General features: G+C 46.3%; 1 protein-coding gene across 3 annotated transcripts in view; it reads right to left on the bottom strand.

Annotated features, from left to right (window-relative positions):
* mllt10 (MLLT10 histone lysine methyltransferase DOT1L cofactor) overlaps positions 1 to 17,822 on the bottom strand; it is a 359,252-nt gene that overhangs the window by 98,240 nt on the left and 243,190 nt on the right. For all 3 annotated transcript variants that reach the window (XM_070881398.1, XM_070881397.1, XM_070881399.1), the window contains exon 10: positions 17,422 to 17,597. In XM_070881398.1, coding sequence (XP_070737499.1) covers positions 17,422 to 17,597 — 176 coding nt within the window. The remainder of the gene's footprint in view (positions 1 to 17,421; positions 17,598 to 17,822) is intronic.

The raw sequence follows: 17,822 nt of genomic DNA, 5'->3' as shown, positions 1-17,822 counted from the left end.
GGGGGAAGGAGATGGGGGGGGGGAAAGGAGATGGGGGGGGAAAGGAGAAGGGGGGGCGGAAAGGAGAAGGGGGGGCGGAAAGGAGAAGGGGGGGGGGGAAGGAGGAAGCTGGGCGTGGGAGGCAGCCTTATGCACGCAGCCCCAGTGAGGCCATTCGGCCAGGGCTAGGGGCTGCATGCTTCAGGCCCCTCCCACAGTTTTGGGCGCCTGGAGCTACTGCACATGCGCGTCCACTGTAGCACGCATGTGCAGAGGTCCTGGCACTGTTTTCAGTGTAGGGAGCTAGCTCTGCCCGCCACAGCTCGTGCTGCGCCGCGCCCGGCTCCAGAGGACCAGCAGGGAGCCGGAGAATCTGTAAGTTTTTTTTAGGCGCACTTTGTGGCACGAAAAACGGGCGTCCAGGTCAGGCTGAAACTTGGGCCCTATATTCATTTTGCCATGTTCTTGCCCAGTCACTTAGTCTGTCTATACCCCTTGAAGCCTCTTTCCATCCTCCTCACACCTTCTTTCCCACCTTTTTTTTTTATATCACCAGCAAATTTGGATATATTACATTTGATCCCCTCATCCAAATCATTGATATAGATTGTGAATAGTTGAGGCCCAGCAGCTCAGAGTGGCAAAAGAGAATTTGGTAAGTGGGAGAGTCTTAGGGATTAATCACTTTTATATCATTTGGAGGCTTGTGGCAATTGCTAGTAGCCTCCAAGCAAGATTATCAGTTAAATATTTAGGATGCTTTCAGGCTTAAGTAGAGACAAACTAGCTAGCTGGCTCTCCAGTTGTTTGTTAAATAGCCAGTTAGTTAAAACTAGTTAAAACCAGTTCTTTGAATAGCTGACCAGTGATGACTCATTTGAGCCACAAGCAGTTTAAAAACCGAGGGCTAGTGCTGTTAGATCGGAATGCAGCAGCTCAGAGTGGGAAAACAAAGTTTGGTAAGTGGGAGAGGGAGGTGTTGCTTTGCCTTGTTTTTCCTAACTTTTTCCGCAGAGCGGCGGCATACCTGAGTGGGAGCAGATCGAGGCCCAAGAGTGGGGGTAAAAGCCACAGCAGACGGCCAGTGAGATCTCCTGGACTAGTTTCGATTGCCTGGTTGGGTCGGAGAGGAATTTTCTCAGATTTTTTCCCCAATTGTCCTGGGTTTTTATCTGTTTTTTTGCCTCTCCCAGGAGATCGCATGACTCCGGGTGAGGAGAACTCTGCTGTGATATCACAGGTAAGGCAGGTAAGTGATTGATAGTGATTGTGGGCTAAGTTTTTCTTTTTAAATTAGCATGTAATACTAAATACTAAAAACTAACCTTTATTTGTTTAACTAATTTAATAAACTATATAGGATAAATACTTCATTAACGCTAAATTAATTAATTAAATAAAATAATGGGAAAATGGGAGATGTGTTGCTGCAATACATGGGAGCTTCTGGACGTTTTAGTCCAGGGCGACTACATCTGCGGCTCGATGAACATTGGAGCTGGAGTCCTACCGAGCTGCAGACATTGCGAGACATCAGGGAGGGAGAAAGTTTCCTGGATCTTTTGCTCCAGGCGGCAGCCACACCCTCTAGATTAAATACTTAAGAATTGACACGTGGTCAGGGACAGGAGAGTGTGACTGTGAGTGAAGCAGGTAAGGGGATCCAGGAGGTAGTATTGCAGGAGCCTCAGTCCCTGCACGTGTCCAATAGATTTGAGGTTCTTGCAACCCTTGTGGACAATTGTGCAGACTATGAGGTGGAATAGCAGACTAACTAAGGCACCGTGGTGCAGAAAGCCATTCAATATAAAAGGGGTCAGAGGGTCTAGTAAGGAGGAGGAACTGAGGGAAATCCTTATTAGTCGGGAAATTGTGTTGGGGAAATTGATGGGATTGAAGGCCGATAAATCCCCAGGGCCTGATGGACTGCATCCCAGAGTACTTAAGGAGGTGGCCTTGGAAATAGCGGATGCATTGACAGTCATTTTCCAATATTCCATTGACTCTGAATCAGTTCCTATCGAGTGGAGGGTAGCCAATGTAACCCCACTTTTTAAAAAAGGAGGGAAAGAGAAAACAGGGAATTACTGACTGGTCAGCCTGACCTCAGTAGTGGGTAAAATGATAATCAATTATTAAGGATGTCATAGCAGTGCATTTGGAAAGAGGTGACATGATAGGTCCAAGTCAGCATAGATTTGTGAAAGGGAAATCCTGCTTGACAAATCTTCTGGAATTTTTTTGAGGATGTTTCCAGTAGAGTGGACAAGGGAGAACCAGTTGATGTGGTATATTTGGACTTTCAGAAGGCTTTCGACAAGATCCCACACAAGAGATTAATGTGCTAAGTTAAAGCACATGGGATTGGAGGTAGTGTGCTGACATGGATTGAGAACTGGTTGTCAGACAGGAAGCAAAGAGTAGGAGTAAAAGGGGACTTTTCAGAATGGCAGGCAGTGACTAGTGGGGTACCGCAAGGTTCTGTGCTGGGGCCCTAGCTGTTTACACTGTACATTAATGATTTAGACGAGGCGATTAAATGTAGTATCTCCAAATTTGCGGATGACACTAAGTTGGGTGGCAGTGTGAGCTGCGAGGAGGATGCTATGAGGCTGCAGAGGCGACTTGGATAGGTTAGGTGAGTGGGCAAATACATGGCAGATGAAGTATAATGTGGATAAATGTGAGGTTATCCACTTTGGTGGTAAAAACAGAGAGGCAGACTATTATCTGAATGGTGACAGATTAGGAAAAGGGGAGGTGCAACGAGACCTGGGTGTCATGGTACATCAGTTATTGAAGGTTGGCATGCAGGTACAGCAGGCGGTTAAGAAAGCAAATGGCATGTTGGCCTTCATAGCGAGGGGATTGGAGTACAGGGGCAGGGAGGTGTTGCAACAGTTGTACAGGGCCTTGGTGAGGCCACACCTGGAGTATTGTGTACAGTTTTGGTCTCCTAACCTGAGGAAGGACATTCTTGCTATTGAGGGAGTGCAGCGAAGGTTCACCAGACTGATTCCCGGGATGGCGGGACTGACCTATCAAGAAAGACTGGATCAACTGGGCTTGTATTCACTGGAGTTCAGATGAATGAGAGGGGACCTCATAGAAACGTTTAAAATTCTGATGGGTTTAGACAAGTTAGATGCAGGAAGAATGTTCCCAATGTTGGGGAAGTCCAGAACCAGGGGTCACAGTCTAAGGATAAGGGGTAAGCCATTTAGGACCGAGATGAGGAGAAACTTCTTCACCCAGAGAGTGGTGAACCTGTGGAATTCTCTACCACAGAAAGTTGTTGAGGCCAATTCACTAAATATATTCAAAAAGGAGTTAGATGAAGTCCTTACTACTAGGGGGATCAAGGGGTATGGCGAGAAAGCAGGAATGGGGTACTGAAGTTGCATGTTCAGCCATGAACTCATTGAATGGCGGTGCAGGCTAGAAGGGCCGAATGGCCTACTCCTGCACCTATTTTCTATGTTTCTAAGTAGGGGGAGTAAAGAGGCAGGTGGTTGTAGTTGGAGACAGTATAGTTAGGGGGATAGATAGGGTGCTCTGCAGCCGAGAACGTGTGTCCCGAAGGCTGTGTTGCCTACCCGATGCCAGGGTAAAGGACATCTCCTCCGGGCTGCAGAAGAACTTAGAGACGGTGGATCCAGTTGTCATGGTACACGTAGGTACCAATGACATAGGTAGGATTAAGAAAGCGGTTCTGCTGAGAGAGTTTGAACAGCTAGGGACTACATTGAAAAGCAGAACCACAAGGGTAATAATCTCTGCATTATTACCTGAGCCACAAGCAAATTGGCATAGGGTCAATAGAATCAGGGAGATGAATGCGTGGCTCAGAGGTTGGTGTGGGAGAAGTAGGTTTTGATTTGTGGGGCACTGGCACCAATACTCGGGAAAGAGAGAGCTGTTCCGTGTGGACAGACTACACCTGAACTATGGTGGGACCAGAGTTCCAGCGAACCGAATAACTAGGGAGGTAGACAGGGCTTTAAACTATATAAGGGGAGGTGGGGGGGGACAGGGATGGTCGCAGTGGAGAGAAATCTAGAATGTTGAAGAGAAATCACAAGGAAGCAATGCATGAAAGTGATTGTGGTAAGGATAACCAGATTGTCAGGAAGGGACAGTGCATACAAACAAAGGAGTGCACTAACAAATAGGGGCCAGGTAAGAAAAAAAATAGCGATAAGACAAATAGGGCTATAGTACAAAATAATGTTAAAGACAAATCTAAAAGCATTGTATCTGAATGCACGAAGCATCTGTAATAAGGTCGATGAATTAACAGCGCAAATAGATGTAAACTGATACTGTTGCAATTACAGAGACATAGTTGCAGGGTGACCAGGGTTGGGAACTGAATATTCAAGGCTATTTGATAGTTAGGAAGGAAGCGGGGGTGGTGTGGCGTTGTTAGTAAAGGATGAAATCAGAGCAATAATAAGGATATTGGCTCAGAAAATCAAGATGTAGCATCAGTCTGGGTGGAGCTAAGGAGTACCAAGGGGCAGAAAACATTTGAGAGTTGTCTATAGGCCTCCAAACAGTAGTGGAAGTAGGGGACGGCGTCAAACAGGAAAATAGAAATGCATGTAACCAGGGTACTACAGTAATTGTAGGTGACCTTAATCTACATAGACTGGCCAAACCAAATTCGTAATAATACTGTGGAAGATGAATTTCTGGAGTGTTTTTTTTAGACTAGTATGTTGAGGAGCCTACGAGAGAACAGGCTATCCTAGATTAGGTATTGTGTAATGAAGAGGGATTAATTAACAGTCTTGTTGTGCGGGGTTCTTTCGGGAAGAGTGACCATAACATGATTGAATTCTTTATTAAGATGGAAAGTGAAGTAGACCAATCCGAAACTAGGGTCCTAAATCTAAACAAAGGAAACTACGAAGGTATGAGGAATGAATTGGCTATCATAGATTGGGCACGACGGTTGATAAGGCAAGGGCTAACATTTAAGGAACGAATGCATGAATTGCAATAGTTACACATTCCTTTCTGGTGTAAAAACACAACCATGGCTAACAAAAGAAATTAAGGATAGTATTAGATTCAAAGAGGAGTTATACAAAGTTGCCAGAAAAAGTAGCAAGCCCGAGGATTGGGAGCAGTTTAGAATTCAGCAAAAATGGAACAAGAGATTGATTGAGAGGGGAATGAGAGTAAACTTGCAAGGAACATAAACGACTGCAAAAGTTTCTACAAGTATGTAAAAAGAAAAAGATTAGTGAAGACAAATGCAGGTCCTTTTACAGACAGAAATGGGAGAATTTATAATGGGGAACAAGGAAATGGTAGAACAATTAAATACTTCGGTTCTATCTTCACAGAAGACGACACAAATAATGTCCCAGAAATGCTAGGGAATCAAGGGTCTAGTGAACAAGAGGAATTAAAGGAACGATTAGTGCTAGCTTGTGATGCATCTTCGTACGGTGTCGGTTGGTTTGCTGTAACACACAATGTGTCGGGCAAACTTCAACCGGTTGCATAAGTGTCTAGAAGTCTGAAAGAGTCTACAGTATGGTAGAGAAAGAGGCGTTAGCATGGGTATATGGGGTTAAGAAAATGCACCAATACCTGTTTGAGCTCGCAACCGATCACAAACCGCTCATTTCGCTGTTTTCAGAAAGCAAAGGTATAAACACCAATGCTTCGTCCCGCTTCCAAAGATGGGCACAAACATTGTCCACCTATGACTATGTTATCCACCACAGACCAGGCACGGAGAACTGTGCTGATGCCCTCAGTTGGCTACCATTGCCCACTACCGGGGTGGAAATGGCGCAGCCCGCAGACTTGTTTCTGGTCATGGATGCTTTTGAGAGCGAGGGGTCACCCGTCACTGCTCGCCAGATCAGGAGCTGGACCAGCCAGGATCCTGTGCTATAATTTGTAAAAAGTTGCGTCCTCAATGGGAGCTGGTTGGCCATTCCCGGGGAAATGCAAGATGAAATTCAGCCGTTTCACTGACGCAAAGATGAAATGTTCATCCAGTCGGATTATCTCTTGTGGGATAATCATGTGGCTTTGCCAAAAAAAGGCAGGGAAATGTTTACATGCGACCTACACAATACCCACCCAGGCATAGTCATGATAAAGGCTATAGCCAGGTCGTATGTTTGGTGGGCCGGCATTGACTCTGACTTAAGAGGCATGCGTACACCAGTGCAACACGTGCTCACAACTGAGCAATGCACGAAGGGAGGCTCCATTAAGGCTGTGGTCATGGCCTTCCAAACCGTGGTCCAGGATCCACTTAGATTTTGCTGGCCCAGGATCCACTTAGATTTTGCTGGCCCCTTTCTCGGAAAGATGTTTTTAGTTGTAGTGGACGCTTACTCCAAATGGATTGAATGCGTAATCATGTCATCCAGCACATCCACTGCCACCATTGAAAGCCTCCAGGCTATGTTCACCACCCATGGCTTGCCCGACGTCCTTGTCAGTGACAATGGACCGTTTTCACCAGCTCAGAATTCAACGAGCTTATGACCCGCAATGGCATCAAGCATGTTAGATCTGGCCCGTTTAAGCCTGCATCCAACGGAACGGGCAGTCTAAACTATCAAGCAGAGCTTGAAACGCGTGACGGAAGACTCCTTGCAGACTTGCTTATCTCTGGTTCTGCTCAGCTACCGGACGCGACCCCACTCACGAACTGGGATTCTCCCTGTAGAATTGTTAATGAAGAGAGCACTCAAAAGTAGGCTCTCCCTAGTCCACCAGGATCTAAATGATCATGTGGAAACCCAACGTCACGGCAAAACATGTACCACGATCGCGCGGCTGTATCGCGTGACATTGATGTTAACGACCCTGTGTTCGTCCTGAATTACGGTCAGGGTCCTAAATGGGGCGCTGGCACTGCCTTGGCCAAGGAGGGGAATAGAGTGTTTATAGTCAAACTATTGAATGGACAAACGTGAAGCATTTGGATCAGATCAAACTGCGGTTCACCGACAACCAGGAACAATCTGAAGAGGACATAGAAACATAGAAAGCAGAAGTAGGCCATTCGGCCCTTCGAGCCTGCACCACCATTCAATATGATCATGGCTGATCATGCAACTTCAGTACCTCATTCCTGCTTTCTCTCCATACTCCTTGATCCCTTTAGCCGTAAGGGTCACATCTAACTCCCTTTTGAATATATCTAACTAACTGGCTTCAACAACTTTCTGTGGTAGAGAATTCCACAGGTACACAATTCTGAGTGAAGAAGTTTCTCCTCATCTCGGTCCTAAATGGCGTACCCCTTATCCTTAGACTGTGACCCCCTGGTTCTAGACTTCCCCAACATCGGGAACTTCATCCTGCATCTAACCTGTCCAATCCCGTCAGAACTTTGTTTATGAGATCCCCTCTCATTCTTCTTAATTCGAGTGAATATAAGCCTAGTCAATCCAGTCTTTCTTCATATGTCAGCCCTGCCATCCTGGGAATCAGTCTGATGAACCTTCGCTGCACTCCTTCAATAGCAAGAATGTCCTTCCTAAGATTAGGAGACCAAAACTGTACACAATATTCAAGGTGTGGCCTCACCAAGGCCCTGTACAACTGTAGTAAGACCTCCCTGCTCCTATACTCAAATCCTCTTGCTATGAAGGCCAACAGGCCATTTGCCTTCTTCACTGCCTGCTGTACCTGCATGCCAACTTTCAATGACTGATGTACCATGACACCCAGGTCTCATTGTACCTCCCCTTTTCCTAATCTATCACCATTCAGATAATATTCTGCCTTCCTGTTTTTGCCCCCAAAGTGGATAACCTCACATTTATCCAAATGTATACTGCATCTGCCCAAGTCACCCTGCAGCCTCTTAGCACCCTCCTCACAGCTCACACTACCACCCAGCTTAGTGTCATCTGCAAACTTGGAGATATTACATTCAATTCCTTCGTCTAAATCATTAATGTATATTGTAAATAGCTGGGGACCCAGCATGAACCTTGCGGTACCCCACTAATCATCGCCTGCCATTCTGAAAAATACCTGTTTATTCCTACTCTTTGCTTCCTGTCTGCCAACCAGTTCTCGATCCACGTCAATACATTACCTCCAATACCACGTGCTTTAATTTTCCACACTAATCTCTTGTGTGGGACCTTGTCAAAAGCCTTTTGAAAGTCCAAATACACCACATCCACTGGTTCTCCCTTGTCCACTCTACTAGTTACATCCTCACAAAATTCTAGGAGATTTATCAAGCATGATTTCCCTTTCATAAATCCATGCTGACTTCGACCGATCCTGTCACTGCTTTCCAAATGCGCTGCTATTTCATCTTTAATAATTGATTCCAACGTTTTCCCCACTACTGATATCCGGCTAACCGGTCTATAATTCCCCGTTTTCTCTCTCCCTCCTTTCTTAAAAAGTGGTGCTACATTAGCTACCCTCCAGTCCATAGGAATTAATCCAGAGTTGATAGGATGCAGGAAAATGATCACCAATGCATCCACTATTTCTAGGGCCACTTCTTTAAGTACTCTGGGATGCAGCCTATCAGGCCCTGGGGATTTATCAGCCTTCAATCCCATCAATTTCCCGAACACAATTTCCTGACTAAAGGATTTCCTTCAGTTCCTCCTTTTCACAAGACCCTCGGTCCCCTAGTATTTCCAGAAGGTTATTTGTGTCTTCCTTCGTGAAGTGATCAACCTTCACCGTCTCCAGGCCAGGTCCAAGGCCACTTCAACTGATCAAGTGTGGTCAGTGCTTCAATGCTGGGGATGTTGGCCTGGACAGGGACGCTAATGTTTGTGTGTCTGTCCTCCCAGGGGATTTGCAGGATCTTGGAGACATCGCTGGTGGTATTTCTCCAGCGACTTGAGGTGTCTACTGTACATGGTCCATGTCTCAGCCATACAGGAGGGCGGGTATTACTATGGCATTTTGACCATGAACTTGGTGACAGTTTTGAGGGACTGATCTTCAAACACTTTTCCTCAGGCGGCCGAAGGCTGCACTGGCACACTGGAGGTGGTGTTGGATCTCATCATCAATGCCTGCTCTTGTTGATAGGAGGCTCCCGAGGTAAGGGAAGTGGGCCACGTTGTCCAGGGCCACGCCGTGGATCTTGATGTGGGGGGTGCATGTGCTGTGTGGCGAGGACAGGTTGGTGGAGGATCTTTGTTTTACTAATGTTTAGCATAAGGCCTATGCTTTCATATGCCTCGGTAAATACGTCGACTACATCCTGGAGTTCAGCCTCTGTGTGTGCACAGACGCAGGCGTCGTCCGCGTACTGTAGCTCGACAACAGAGGTTGGAATGGTCTTGGACCTGGCCTGGAGACGGTGAAGGTTGAACAGCTTCCCACAGGTTCTGTAGTTTAGCTCCACTCCAGCGGGGAGCTGATCAACTGTGAGGTGGAGCATGGCAGCGAGGAAGATTAAGAGGGTTAGGGCGATGACTCAGCCCTGCTTGACCCTGGTCTGGACATGAATTGGGTCTGTGATGGATCCATTGGTAAGGATCACTGCTTGCATGTCGTCGTGGAGCAGGCGGAGTATGGTGACGTACTTTTGGTGGCATCCGAAACTGGGGAGGACGCTCCATAGACCCTCGCGGTTGACAGTGTCGAAGGCCTTTGTAAGGTCAAAGAAGGCCATGTATAAAGGCTGGTGCTGTTCCTTGCATTTTTACTGCAGCTGTCATGCTGCAAAGATCATGTCCGTTGTGCCCTGGAGGGGACAAAATCCACACTGTGACTACGGGAGAAGCTCCTCGGCCACAGGGAGAAGACGGTTGAGGAGGACTCTAGCGACGACTTTCCCAGTGGTTGATAGGGAGATTCCTCTGTAGTTGCCACAGTCGGACTTGTCCCCTTTTTTTAAAGATGGTCATGATCACTGCATCTCTAAGATCTCCCGGCATGCTCTCCTCCCTCCAGATGAGAGAGATGAGGTCATGTATTCACGCCAGTAGTGCCTTCCGCCATACTTCAGTGCCTCAGCAGGGATTCCATCCATTCCCGTAGCCTTGTTGTTTTATGGACTTTTCTACCTCCTGCAGTGTTGGGGTCTCAGAGGTGCTGGCGGGTAGCATGCTGCGGGATGGAGTCGAGAACAGTCAAGTTAAAGGCAGAGTCTCGGTTGAGGAGATCTTCAAAGTGTTCCTTCCAGTGGGCCCTGACTGCCTCAGTGTCCTTGATGAATGTTTCCCTGTTCTTGGCCAGGAGTGGGGTGGGGCCTTGGGAGTTTGGTCCGTATGTGGCCTTGACGGCAGTGAAGAATCCTTTCACATCAGGGCTGTCAGCCAGCTGCTGTATCTCCTGTGCTTTCTCCATCCACCACCTGTTCTTTAGGTTCCAGGTTTTTTGTTGGACCTTAGCCTTTAGCCGTCTATAATGCTGCTTTGCTGCTCCTGAGTTGGGTTGCTGTTTAAGGCTCAGAAATGCCCTGTGCTTGCAGTCTTAGTCTTGGACGCAGATCAGGGACTTTGAGGTTGGAATAAAAACCCTCTTTGGCCACATCTGTTGCATCGAGTGTTGGGGCATTAGCACTGATGACTGTGGTGCACTGGTTCTGGGATAGGGTGAGTCGAGGCGTTCGCTAGTCCCACAGGGGGAAGTCTTTGAGGCAGTCGACCAGTTTGTTTTTGATGGCGAAGCCGACTCTGTGGAGGCGGCGTTCTGCATTACGAATACACCTCGCATTGAGGCACAGAGCCTTCAGGCTTGTCTTTTTAACACACTTTGCCCCTTTTAGAATTTTGCTGTAATGTGGCCCTTTTTGATTTTTGCCTTGGGTTTCTCTGCCCTTCACTTTTATTTTTCTTCTTTCTGTCTCCCTGCATATGTTCCCATCCCCCTGCCATATTAGTTTAACCCCTTCCCAACAGCACTAGCAAACATTTCCCCCCCCCACCCCCAGGACATTGGTTCCGGTCCTGCCCAGGTATAGTCCGTCCCGTTTGTACTGGTCCCACCTCCCCCAGAATCGGTTCCAATGTCCCAGGAATTTGAATCCCTCCCGCACCACTCTACAAGCCACGTATTCATCTTAGCTATCCTGTCATCACCATCATCGATCCACCAACACACACCCAACCAGCAATCGACCTCGCTGTCAATCAAGAGGATGAACCTACCATTCCCAACAGTCCTGTCAGACCAGCCGCGCCGCAGTGCAGCAATGGTCCGACCAACTCTCAATGCCAGAGTTTGAACTCAGACGATCAACCAGGAAGCGTAGGGCCCCGGATCGTCTCAACTTGTGAATTATTTGTATCAAAGACTTGGTGGGGGGGGGGGGGGGGGGGGGGAGGAGAGAGAAAGAGTGTGATGTTATGTATGTAAACATTGTAACTGTGTAAGACTTTCTATCAGAGGGCGCAACTGTTGGCGGCCCAAGGGTCACCTGCACACCTCGTGCAAGGGAGTATAAAAGGTTGTCCACTATGCTGCTTAGACACTCTGGAGTTGTATTAAAGAGACTAAGGTCACATTAGTTTTCGCTCTCAGTACTTAGTCTTGTGGAGTTCTTCCATACTTAACAATAGCCATGGAAATAGTAGATGCATTGGTTATCATCTTCCCAAATTTTATAGATTATGGAACAGTTCTTGCAGATTGGAGGGTGGCAAATGTAACCCCACTATTTAAAAAAAGGAGGGAGAGAAAAAACAGGTTAACTACAGACCGATTAGTCTAACATCAGTAGTAGGGAAAATGCTAGAGTCTATTATAAAGGATGTGATAACTGCACACATAGATAATATCAACAGGATTAGACAAAGTCAACATGGATTTATGAAAGGAAAATCATGTTTGATTAACCTACTGGAGTTTTTTTGAAGATGTAACTGATAGAATAGATAAGGGAGAACCAGTAGATGTAATGTATTTAGATTTTCAGAAGACCTTTGATAAAGTCCCACATAAGAGGTTAGTGTGCAAAATTAAAGCACATAGGATTGGGAGTAATGTATTGGCATGGATTGAAAATTGGTTAACTGATAGGGTAGGAGTAAACGGGTCTTTTTCGGGGTGGCGGGCAGTGACTAGTGGGGTACCGCAGGGATCAGTGCTTGGGCCCCAGCTATTCACAATACAGATATAGATAAATATAAATAAAAATGGTTTGGATGAGGGAACCAAATGTAATATTTCCAAGCTTGATGACACAAAACTAGGTGGGATTGAGAGTTGTGAGGAGGATGCAAAGACGTTGCAAGGCGATTTAGATCGGTTGAGTGAGTGGGCAAACACATGGCAGATGCAATATAACGTGGATAAATGTGAAGTTACCCACTTTGGTAGGAAAAACACAAGGCCAAAGTATTATTTAAATGGTGATGGTTTGGGAAGTGTCGATGTACAGAGTGACCTGGGTGTCCTTGGACACCAGTCACTGAAAGCAAACATGCAGATGCAGCAAGCAGTTCGGAAGGCAAATGGTATGTTGGCCTTCATTGCAAGAGGATTTGAGTACAGGAGCAAGGATGTCTTATTACAATTGTACAAAACCCTTCATAATTTTGAATGCCTTTATTAGGTCTCCCCTCAACCTTCCCTGCTCTGAGAACAATCCCAGCTTCTCCAATCTTCTCCACATATCTTAAGTCCCTCATCCCTGGTACTCTCTCCAAGGCTTTGACATCCTTCCTTGTGTGGTGCCCAGATTGTACACAATGCTCCAGCTGATGCCTATTCAGAGATTTGTAATGGTTTAGCATAACTGCCTTGTTTTTTTGTATTTAATGCCTCTACTTATGAAGCCAAGTATCCCATACGCTTTCTTAACCACCTTATCAACTTGTACTGCCACCTTCAAAGATTTGTGAATTTGCAGCCTCAGGTTGCTTTGCTCTTGCAATCCCCTTAAAATAGTGCCATTTTGATTATACTGCCTCTCCATGTTGTTTCGCCCAAAGTACATCACTTCACAATTATCCACATTATATTGCACCTGCTATGTGTCAGTCCATTTCACCAGTCTGCTTATGTCCTCCTGAAGTCTGCGACAATCCTGCCAAATTTTGTATCACCCACAAATTTTGAGTCCAGGTCATTTTTATATATAACAAAAAAGCAATGGTCCTAATACTGACCCCTGGGGATCCGACTGCATATTTCTCCTCCAATCAGACAATTTTTGGTCAGTGCTGAGTTAGAAAATTTTAACCAAGGAAACTGTAGGATTGTATAATCACCACAGCCAATTTATAGTCATTATGCTTTGCCTTCTGAAGTGTTTTAACTTAAAAGTCCCCTTGCCAATGAGTCCTAATGTAATATTCACTTTAAATAAATAATTTTACAATCGGTCCATCACACCATAAGACATGCAAATTTCCTTTTAAAAAATTTCTAAAAAAGAAAACCAATCAATTCCAATGTACAACGAAACATATCCATCAACTGAAAATACTTCAGAAGTCACACATTAAAAAACAGAAGTGGGTGAGCTGGCTCTGCTCAATATGAGGATTTGCTCAACAACAATTGGTCCTCAATTAGCTCAGTAAAATGCAGCAATTACATCTTGTGCCCTTAAATAAACATACAGCTACACTTTAGCAGAACAGTGTATTGTGCATTTCATGGTATAATTCTCATCCTTATAAAACAGCGAGCCTAAGTCATCGTCCGAGCGAGGGACCGCAAAAACGTGCGCATCACCCTCGCCATGACAGGAGCTGACGACTGCTGGACGGGCCACCGCCTAATTCGCTCTGTCATCACCATAAACATGGCAACAGAAACAATATCGCAGGAAAATCAACGTTGGAGCACTCAAAGATTCTGCTAAGAAAGGCCTATTCTGCCAGCGCCTCGCTACCAACCTGATGACTCCCAGTGACCCAGAGTATCCACAGCGCCTGGCCTGTCCTCAAGGCTTCCATAATTAGCACCTGTGAAGAGATGCTCGGTCACTCGGCCAGGAAACACCAAGATTGGTTCAACGAGAATGACCAGGACCCAAGCGTAAGCGCAAGGCACACTTGGACTGGAAACAGCAACACAACTCGAGAGCAAGGAAGCAGCTCTACAGACGCTTGAAGGTCGAGGTCCAACAGAAAACCCGCGACCTAAAGAAGAGATGGTGGGTGGAGAAAGCGCAAGAAATGCAGCAGCTAGCCGACAACCACAACGTGCAAGGATTCTTTAGCGCAGTCAAGGTGACCTACCCTACACCCAAGCACCCAAGCCCCTACCCCACTGCTGGCCAAGAACGGAGAGATGCTCATCAACGACAAGAGAGGCAGTCTGTGCCAGTGGAAGGAGCACTTCGAGGATCTCCTTAACCGAGACTCTGTCCCACAGCATGCCACCTGCCACCATCTCAACACAACCCCAGCCCGGCACGAGGTTGGAAAGGCCATCTGACAACTGAAGAACAAGGCATCAGGAGCAGATAGAATCCACGCCGAAGCACTAAAACATAGCGGAGAAGCACCACTGGCATGGATTCATGACCTCATCTCTCTTATCTGGAAGGAGGAGATCATGCCAGGAGATCTCAGACGCTGTTATCATGACCATCTTCAAGAAAGGTGACGAGTCCGACTGCGGTAACTAGAGAGGAATCTCTCTGCTGTCGACCACCGGGAAAGTCATCACAAGACTCCTCCTCAATCGTCTTCTCTCTGTGGTTGAGGAGCTCCTCGCAGAGTCGTAATGCGGATTCCGCCGACTCGGGCACAATGGACATGATCTTCACCACGCGGCAGATACAAGAGAATTGCATGGAACACCACCAACCCTTGTACATGGCCTTCTTCGACCTCATAAAAGTCTTCAACACTGTCAACCGTGAGGGATTATGGAATGTCCTCCAGAGTTGGCTGCCTTCAAAAGTTTGTCACCATCCTCCGCCTGCTCCACGATGACATGCAAGCCGTGATCCTGACCAACGGATCCACCTCAGACCCATTCCACGTTCGGACCGAGGTCAAGCAAGGCTGTGTCATCGCACCAACGTTCTTCTCGATCTTCCTTGCTGCAATGCTCCATGTCACCTTCAGCAAGCTCCTCACTGGAGTGGACATCTGTAAGACAAAGGTCCTCTACCAACCTGCCCACGCCACACAGCACTGCCTCCGGTTATCAAAATCCACGACAAGGCCTTGGACAACGTGGATCATTTTCCATACCTCGGGAGCCTACTGTCAATAAGTACAGACATCAACGAAGAAGTCCAGCACTGTCTTCAGTTGCCTGAGGAAGAGAGTATTTGAAGACCAGGACCTCAAACCCGGCACCAAGCTCATGGTCTACAGAGCAGTAGTGATACCCGCCCTCCTATATGGCTCAGAGACATGGACTATGTACAGTAGGCACCTCAAAACACTGGAGAAGTACCACCAATGTTGTCTCTGCAAGATCCTGTAAATCCATTGGCAGGATAGGCACACCAACGTCAGTGTTCATGCTCAGGCCAACATCCCCAGCGCCGAAGCATTGGCCACGCTCGATCAGCTCTGCTGGACGGGCCACATCGTCCGCATGCCTGACAAGAGACTCCCAAAACAAGTGCTCTACTCAGAGCTCCGACGTGGCAAGCGAGCCCCAGGTGGGCAGAGGAAAAGCTTCCTTGAAAACATGCAACATCTCCATCGACATCTGGGAATCCCTGGCCCAAGACAGCTTAAAGTAAAGGAAAAGCATCCAAGAAGGTGCTGAACACCTCGAGTTTCTTCGCCGAGAGCAAGCTGAAGCCAAGCGTCGACGGCAGAAGGAACGCACAGCAACCCAGGCACCCCAACCACCGTCTGCCCCATCTGTGACAGAGACTGTAGGTCCCGCATTGAACTCTTCAGCCACCTGAGAACTCATTTTTAGTGTGGCAGCAAGTCATCCTCAACTCAGAGGGACCGCCTAAGAAGATGATAAAACAGCATATTCTCCAACATACTGTGAGCAGCAGTCAGTATTCAAAAACATTTTTTATATCTTTACTGTTAATTGTTCAATGTTATGTCTAGGTTTGTCATTTGTTGATCTATAATGACTGACTTTTAAAAAAAAGTTTTAAAGAAAAATAACACTCAATATGAATATTATACTTCCATTGTGGTTGAGTAACTGAATTACACAAACAAAGGTTCCCATGTTAGATTCCCAATCTATGCTGATCTGACCTAGGGAGGCGGAAGGAGCACCAAAATTAGCTGCAGAGGTCGGTAAAATGAAAATCATCCAGAGATCATGCTCCTGATTATTCCCTGCTGGAAGTAAGTGAGTGAGAGCAGTGTCTGGCTAGACTGTGATGACGCTGCAGTTAAAATAGCCTATTCATACTAGTCTCGACTAAAATACGAAGAACTTGACACTTAGCTAAGGTATCAGACAGCAATAGGTGTCCACTGAACTGTACCCCAACAAGGAGACAATAGAAGAGGGGAGAAAACAAATGGTAGAAAGGAGAAAAAAAATTAATATCCTATTGGAATTTAAAAAATCAAATTGATTCTCTTGACCATAGTCGGCGCTCTATTTTCCTCTTTCACGATTTTTGGCGCTCAAGAGGATGTATGGTTGATTTTTATTGTGCCAGTTTGCAGCAGAAAAAAAAAAAATTGGGACTTTCACCAAAGAATGATTTGAATTTGGCGCAGCGCTCTCCGAAGTTAGTCTGGGGTGGGGGAGTTTAAGTCTGCGCTAAAAACTCTCTGGGCATGTGCAAAAAGCTGAAGTTGCCAAGGCAACCAGAGACGCTGAAGCTCGCTCCTGTCTTTCATTCATAATGACATTCAGGCTGAAGGATTAGCGATCGTAAGACAACTTTACCAAGACACAGACATCATTAGCAGTTGATCACTGCTATATTCTGTACCCCAAGATGATAACCTGGTCATTTCTATACCATACAATTCAGCATTTAAAAAGTGAAATTTGCTGGACCCGCTGCAATCCCAGGCCCATCAAGGACCTCTTTCCTGTCCCCCACCACCTCCAAGCTAGACCCACGCGGGGACATTCGGTCCAGGATTGCAGCAGGCCCGGGGAGGGCGGGTGTGGAGGGGAAAGAGAGCAGTCCTTTCAGCCCAGAAATAATCTTCCCTTGCTGCAAAGAGTTCCCTGTGGAAAAAAAGTTATTTTATTGTGTATTCTTATTGCCTCGCTCCTGTCCTCTTGTGCACGCCACCGATTCCTTAAGTTAACGTACGTTTTTTTTTTGCGGGGCTTTTGAGCAGTCTGCGCCATACTGAAAAAAATCGTGGATGGCCAAAATCGCTTCAGTCCACAAAAATGGCACCAGATCCCGTTTTGACTTGTGTCTGCGGCAACATTTTTTTAAACTGCCGCACATGGTCGGAGCCAGCGTCCAAACGCTGGTGAAAGTTGCAAAGTGAGTATTTCACGCAAAAAAAAACGTTTGAACGCCAAAAAATGGCGCACAATCGTGGCAAAAATAGTGCCCTAAGTTCTTTAAATTCTTACAACCACTAAATAATCTCTTACCTGGGTTGTAGAAACCATAGTTGCAATAGAAACGGTGGCTGAAGGTGATGTGCTCATCTGCTGTGAATGGGCTGTACTTTGTGGAGGTAAAATAGAACTGGAAAGTGGAGTACTGCAGCTTGACCCAGGTACTGCATTCTGCAGTGAAATTGGTACTTCATTACTTGTGTAAACTCCTGAAAAGAAAAATGGGTTGTGCAAATCTGTTTAAAATTCCACACTAGCTCATTGAATGGGAAGTTTCAGACACTCATCTAAAGACAACAATCTTTCATCTATATATTAATATAAATCCTGTGGCAATCATCAGTCATCCAGGACCTGAACGACAGTTTCTGCCTATTTTTATAATCTTGTGCTGCAACCTAAACTTTATCCATTGCTGTAATGCAGCACATTTA

This window comes from Pristiophorus japonicus, chromosome 5 (genome assembly GCF_044704955.1).
Source record: "Pristiophorus japonicus isolate sPriJap1 chromosome 5, sPriJap1.hap1, whole genome shotgun sequence".
Taxonomy (NCBI): domain Eukaryota; kingdom Metazoa; phylum Chordata; class Chondrichthyes; family Pristiophoridae; genus Pristiophorus; species Pristiophorus japonicus.
Note: the sequence above shows the minus strand (reverse complement) of the source record. Positions and strands in the feature narration are given on the sequence as shown.